The sequence below is a fragment of the Gavialis gangeticus genome, unplaced genomic scaffold (assembly GCF_001723915.1).
Source record: "Gavialis gangeticus isolate Ggan-Ray unplaced genomic scaffold, GavGan_comp1, whole genome shotgun sequence".
NCBI lineage: Eukaryota > Metazoa > Chordata > Crocodylia > Gavialidae > Gavialis > Gavialis gangeticus.
In genome coordinates this window covers 81,638,411-81,645,556 of record NW_017729025.1, presented here as the reverse complement: position 1 = coordinate 81,645,556, position 7,146 = coordinate 81,638,411, and the positions used below count along the sequence as shown (strand labels likewise).

Genomic DNA, 7,146 nt, shown 5'->3' with positions numbered 1-7,146 from the left:
AGACTGAGGGGGGATCTTGTGGCTGCCTTCAACCTTATCAGGGGCCACCAGCAGGGACTCGGGGAAAGTCTGTTCACCAGGGCCCCCCTTGGAGTCACCAGGAACAATGGCCACAAGCTGAGGGAGGATAGGTTTAGGTTAGATATTAGGAAGAACTACTTCACTGTAAGGGTGGCCAGAGCCTGGAACAGGCTTCCTAGAGAGGTGGTGCTCCCACCTTCCCTGGAAATCTTCAAGAGGAGACTGGATAGGCACCTGGCTGGGGTCTTATGACCCCTGCCACCCCTAGTGCTCCTTCCTGCCCATGGCGGGGGGGGCGGACTTGATGATCTGTCTAGGTCCCTTCCGACTCATTGATCCTATGAAAAAAAAAAAAACGCAACAAGATAACATGGGCATCTGTTGCTTTAAAAACAAAAGCAAACATGTAGCCTGATAGTTCCATGAAATTTAGGCAGGGGAGACTCATCAGCAGAGGTATTTGAGGGAAGATGCCCGATTCAACCCCAGCGGTATGAAACAACCCCAAACAGGATTTAGACACAGGCTCAGGACCTGATCTGGCTCCTTTTGAAGTCAAAGGTATTCTTCCCCAGTAACTTTAATCAGAGGAGCAGCTGCTGTCCCCTACATCTGATCTACACTAGCAAAGTTTTGCCAAGAGTTATACCCACTGCCTGTAGATACAGCTTAAAGCCCCATGAGTGCTTTGGATGTTTGGATTAGGCAGCATGTGTACCAGCAAAACTATTCTTATGTGCCACCCACCCCTAATATTGCAACACTAACTGAAACTTTAAATATAAATCATCTATTAAATGACAAAGAAGAGAAAGGAAACACCATAGCTTGCAAACAGGAATGGAACAGAGGCTAAAGACCTGCCTGGTTTCCCTGCATGGACCTTAGGAACGTGTCATATAGACACTCTGCCTGGACCATGTGCTCCACATCATTAGGTGGGCCTGTCTGTTACAGAAGCAAACAAGCTGGCAGCCAGAAGTTATGCACCTTGACCTGTTATTAGCTTAGTAATGAAACTGCAGGGCAAGAGAGCAAAATCCAGTCTGACAGCAACAGGGGTAGGTAAGTACTATGAAATCGCAGCTACAAAAATCAGAGGCCTTGTACATGGTCAGACAAGCTGATCAAACTCCTCAGCTTGTTTTAAGAGCAAATATCCCTAGAACAAAACCTAGCATGGAAGGCAAATCCTCTGCCCCCTAGTGCCAAACCATTAACACAGCAACTCTGTCAACAAGCATCGGTTCACAGCCTCTCCAAGAAGGGAGCAGAAGTGAGTAGATGCACAATGAGGTAGTATTTAAAGTGGGTGTGTTAATCAACACACACAGATTAGGCAACCCTGCATCACAAAACTTCCTTCTACCCAGTCTTCCTCCCCAGACACACTACTATCAGCCAGCAGGCTGGAGTTCCACAGAAGATACAAAGCAAGGTAGTAAAAAAGCATCACTGGCTACATACACATACTATCCATGGCACAGTCTCCTGATAGTAGACAATAACATGTACCGTTTTTAGCTCCTTCCTATCTTCAGTCCAAGTAACTTCAAAAAGTGGGTGTACTTAACTTCCCAAACCTCCAAGCAGCCTCCAATATGCTTCTGGATAAAGGGCAGAAAAAGAATGACAGCTGCATCTCCTCCCTCTCTGGCCACTGCCAGCATGGATCAGGTAAAAGCAGGAACTTAAATAAATAAACTGTATTAGTCCAGGACAGACTGATTGCAGTCATGGTCCAACTTTAGGCCCAGAGCATCTGCTCTATATTAATAGAGAGCATAGACCCAGTGATTCACATAAACAGTCCATTCACAAAAGTCTTAGAAGTAGATTTATGTGAATGGACCTCTGTGCCCTGACAAAGTCCCAGAGCAGTCAGTGGGTCTCCACGGATCTGTTTGCATGTCATCAGAAGCAAAAGTGTGGCACAGGTAGACAACCCCAAACTGGCCTTAATCTGCCTATGGCAAGAAATAATGGGTAAGCCTGTGCCACTCATTCAGTTATGGCACCAGGCAGCATCATATGAAGCAACAAATGCTACTTCCCAACTCAGAAGTGTAGCCATCTAAGTGCCAGTCTGAAGAACTTAGTGCAGCACTACATGTATGCCAGTAAAGCAGCTCTGCTACTCCTGGATGGGAAACAGCACGTGCAGAGTGAGTGCTGCTTGTTCCAATACAGCACTGCAATTGAATGATACAGACATACCCAATAACAGTGAAACAACGTGAGCTTCACCACAAGCTGACCCCCAAATAAGTACCCAGGGTCTCTGCAGACTCATGGACCCCAGGCTGCCACATCTTCACTACAAATGTTAGAGTGAACTAGATTAACATGAGCCTGGGTCTGCCTGCTTGCCTGCCACGCAGTCACACCTGCAACTGGCATCCTGCAGGCAAACATACTCACTCATGGTACAGCAGCTAATTCACACGGACCAAGACTGGATTGAAGCGGGATCTGTAACTAATATTTGCGTGTCTGAGGATTTATAAAACAGTCAACTCTAATACTGACTAATCCACACACACAGTTTTGCTATGATCCAAAACAACTTTTTCCTAAAAAGTTATGTAAACAAGGTATGATGGCAGAAAGTTGCTTGCTTTTGATTATATACATAACTCTCATTACACTGAATGCATGAAAGTAAACAGCAAAGCCTTTAATGCCACTGAACATCATTATGTCTTCTTTGTGTTCCCCACTCACACAGATTCAGGTATTTTTTCCACTACTTCAGACTGTTCCTTTTATGAAGCTGCAGCTGATCAATTTGTGCATTTCACAGGTAAATTTTTCCTACTGCAAAACCACATCCTTATATTTGGTACCCTGGTCCAAATGTACATTTTCTCCTTTATTTAAAACAAAACGTAAAAAGCAACATACCATGCATCTGCCATGTAGATTCTGCCCAACAGCCAAAACTGCATTAGCTACAAATGTGTTTAGACACAGTTGATAGAACCTTAGTTCCCTGTCTTGCTATCATATAGTTATGTAGAAGAAAAGTCAGTTTCAGACTACATGGAGTGCCTCAGATTAATATCCCTGCCCAGCGGGCAGGGAAACTGCATTACCACAAATGTTGGTAGCATGGCTGTAAAGTGGTTTCAACTGGACTGTGATAGGATCTTCACCAAGCATAACAGTCACAATATTGCTCCATAGGGTTGTCAGGAAAAGGAGCAGAGGCATGACTCATTTGTAGGGAATCATGTAAAACTTGTGGAAAAGACAGTCAGCCACCCTGCTGCACCAGGCTCACTGGATGGCAGAACCATCCCTCAGTAGGCTCTCAAGTTCTTACAGCCCATTTCTTTGCCATACTTTGCCTCCAGGTTGTGGGCAATATTATGTCCTACTCAGAATCCTCCATGTACTCATCTACACAGGACTCTGCACATAGGGAATGATTCCCATATACAACTTTCCAGGAGCGCATGATAATCTGTTGAGCTTCATCCTCTGTAAGTTCAGCGAGTACCTAGGAGGCAGCACATATGCAAAGCCTGAAGTATAAGCCACGCTTGCTGGGACAGGGGAGGGAAGCAAACATTACCAAGTAGGCCGTATCCAGGTAAGCGCAGCCATATGGTATGTGACGGTACAGACCTGTCTGCAGCACCACATGCCATACATTCAGGCATTTCCCATGCCGCTACCTTGCAGCATGCAGGGATTTATTTATTTTTTTTACCCCTGGAGATCTAGGAGCCAAAAAAATCTGGGCAGAAAAAAAAAGAGTGAGGTGGCAGACATGGCTGCAGTGTGCACTGCCCAAAACCAGAGCCTGGCTGGCCAGAGACACACTCCAGCTGCTAGCCAGGCTCCAAGCTGCAAGAGCACTGCGGCTGCAGCTTCCCCAGCCCCCAGGACACCAGGTAAGGCTGCTGGAGCCAGCAACTGTGCTGGCCCCAGCCTCCCCTACCCCACTCAGCATAACCTGCTGCATGCCAAAGGGTGCGTGTGCCCTGCTGGTTGTTCCCAGGGAACCAAACATCCGCACTCATGTGGACACAGCAGCAGGACACTACCTGGAATAAAGGAAGGATGGCGAGAGAGAGGAGGCTCTGCGCCAAGCCAGGTATCTAGTCCTTTTCTACCTGCCTGAGGGACAACATGACACCTCACACAGCTGTCATCCAGCCACCTGCTCCTGTACCAAGGTGACTCACCTTGCTGGTGAACCCTACTGTCCATTACATGCCTGGAACAGGGGGCGGGGGCCAGGCTTGGGCCACAGCTGCACTTACAAAAACCCTGGGACAAGCTACCCCAAAGCCAAGCAGCAGCAACATCCAGCCACTCCCAGGGCATATGGGGTGCCCTCCAGCTGTTTCTAAAGCGTGGCTGGTGGAGCCGGAGATCTGCCCCCAACGCCCCGTCTCTCTGACGACCCCTGGACCGCGGCGGCTGCAGCATCACCCCAACACTGCTGTAGACTGTGGATTTCGACCAAGCCCTCACCCCGCAGCTGCGATTCAAGCCCACCCGCCCGCTGCAAGGGGGAGCTCCTCCGGCTGCACTCACCATGCGGATCTGCGTGCTGATGAGGACGTAGGGCATGGCCGCGGCGGCCCACACCTACTGCCACTGCCGCTGCCCTGCTGCCGCCGCGCACATGACGTGCTCCCGCCTCGCGGCCGCGCCCCCCGCCCCGCCAGTCCGCTGCGGGGGCGGGGCGGAGCCTGTCGCTACCCCGCCCCCTGGAAGCTGCATTCCGCGCTGCGGGCACGAGCAGGGCTGGTCGGGCCTTGATAATGCTTCCTACAGGGGTCCGGTCAGACCCAAAGGAGGGAGAACAAAAACTGGAGCTATAATTTGAGGCTTTTTGTTTGAGCAAATGTAACAGTTTCCCTTGCAAGAAAGTTTGGCAAAGGGGATATCACATCAAGTCCCATCCAGGGGAGCCTTATAAATGCCAGATGAAGTCATTCGGGGATGCAATGATAGTAGAACCCAATATTTGCCTTCTTGAGGAGGCAAATATGTGAATGACCCCATTGCTACAAGGGTTGAAGTATGCCCTGTTGTGCCCTTCCATAGAGAGTTCACATTTGGTTCTTAAATGGAGTGAATATCCTTTGTGCTGCATGGTATCTCTGAGGAAAAATGAATTTCCAGCATTATTTGTTAACACCATTTTTTCTCTGGGTAAAACTGTGATTAAGGACAACAGTAGCTTTGTATACCTTCAGAGCATTGGACAAGTATTGTTGAATCCCCACAACATGCTGAGAATGTAGATGAGTCCCCATTGCACACCAAGGGAAACAGATAGAGGGTCCATGTGACATGCCCAACATTATGTAAGAGAGATCAGAGCCAATATGAGAATTCACCTGTTCCTTGTGCTCTTCTCTCTAGCCCATCCTGCAGTTTCTAAACCAGAAGACCAAGGAGGAAACACGGAAAGTATGCACTTTCCCCACTGGATCTGCCTAGGTTTTTGTATATGTTGTTTATCACATTACTGTCAGCTAGACAACTTCTCCAAGGTAGAGGACGGAGTCATAAAAGTGGCATAAATAAGATGGGAGTGCAGTGATCAAAATCCAGTGAGGATAATCTATAACAAATGAATAGGTGTTATGAATGGTTTATATTAAGATCCAGTACCACTGGCAACATGGGAAGAATGTCAAAACATTGTATTTGACAGTCAAACCCAGGAATCAACATACTCTACACTGGTTTTAGGACACAAGGTCCTAAAATCAGTGTACCAACTTGTTTCAGTGTCCTGTCACTAATTTTAGATAGTACCAGTCGCTTCAAAGGAAAATGCAAGAACCCTCAAGTAGACATTACAAAATAACTTGCTAGGGAATATATCTCCTTAACTCTTTCAGAGAAAGTTAGCTTTTGCCCTAAAGTTAAAGGATTCTTGTTCTTTCCAAACTTTAGGATTTTCTTTTTTTAATACCAGAACACACAAAAAACCCCCTGCTTATTTAAAAATAAAGGTGATGATGTGTAATAGACCCCAAGTAAATCACTGCCAAAGATAGGGAACAGCCCTGTGAGCCCCAAAGCTTTTCAAGGTAAAATTTCAGAGTTGTAAACAAGACATTGGTTCCTCATAATTTGTTCTTAATAATGTTTTATTTATCACAATGTTCTGGATATTAATTGTTTTTATTAACTCACTATTTAAGCTCACTATTTAAGATTGCTTTGCCTACTTAGCATTGTGGAATAGTAAAAGCTTAGAGAAAGAAACACTTTTGTCTAGTTTCACTGTACATTTTGTAAGTATTACAGTACTTTTGTGCCCTCAGAGGAGATATTATTTTGCAACTTCCTACAGCTGTACAATTGAAAACATAGAGAGGAATTTGTAAGTTGGACTATGCACTTCTAGAACTGCACACAAGAGGGAGAAGCACAATTTTAGCTTTCCCTCTACCACAGGAATCTGAATAATGTTACAAAAGTGTGCTAATTCAGGGCATTGACACGTTCTCCACTGAAACCAGCACATCCAGTAGTGCTGAAACATGAAATTTTATCCAAAAACTTTATTGGGTATGATCCTATCCCAACATATTTTTCCAACTTTGACCATTTAAATTAAAATACAGGCACAAAGAAAAAGTATACGTCTATTCTAGAACTGATTCTTTGTTGAAATAAAAAGAAACATTTGAATACAAGCCCTGCTTTCCAAAGGAGTTTGTGTTGGTTTCTCAAATATGTTATTATTAATATAGATGTTAAAAGATGATAAAGGTGAACAGAGCAGTTTGAGACCCAAGTCAACTTTGACACAAGCTCCTCATGTTACCTAAGGTAAGTTCCTCTATCCCTCTGTCTGCCCATCTGTTAACAAATCAAGCTAATAATACTTACTGTACTAATAGGAGTCTTGAGAGTTTCCCTGAATTTCTGTTTTGTAAGGTGTTTTGGAACCTTCAGCTGAAACTAGCTAAATAAATTACTAAATTTAACGAGCTTTAAGGTCATTGGTTTAATCTTCTTAGTGTCTAAATGCAGACTGTTTTGCTAAGCAATAGAACCAATGAGTGGGTAGATGCTTACACTAGGAACAAATCTGACCCTCTCTAGGTTCTCATCTACCCCATCATTCAAATTTGAACAAACAAT

At 45.4% G+C, this 7,146-nt stretch overlaps 1 protein-coding gene across 1 annotated transcript in view; it reads right to left on the bottom strand.

Moving 5' to 3' along the window:
• Positions 1-4,676, bottom strand: part of GCHFR (GTP cyclohydrolase I feedback regulator) — a 16,227-nt gene extending 11,551 nt beyond the window's left edge. Inside the window, exon 1 of the mRNA XM_019519022.1 lies at positions 4,570-4,676. Coding sequence (XP_019374567.1) covers positions 4,570-4,605 — 36 coding nt within the window. The 5' untranslated portion in view covers positions 4,606-4,676. The remainder of the gene's footprint in view (positions 1-4,569) is intronic.
• Between the last annotated feature and the right edge of the window lie 2,470 nt (positions 4,677-7,146).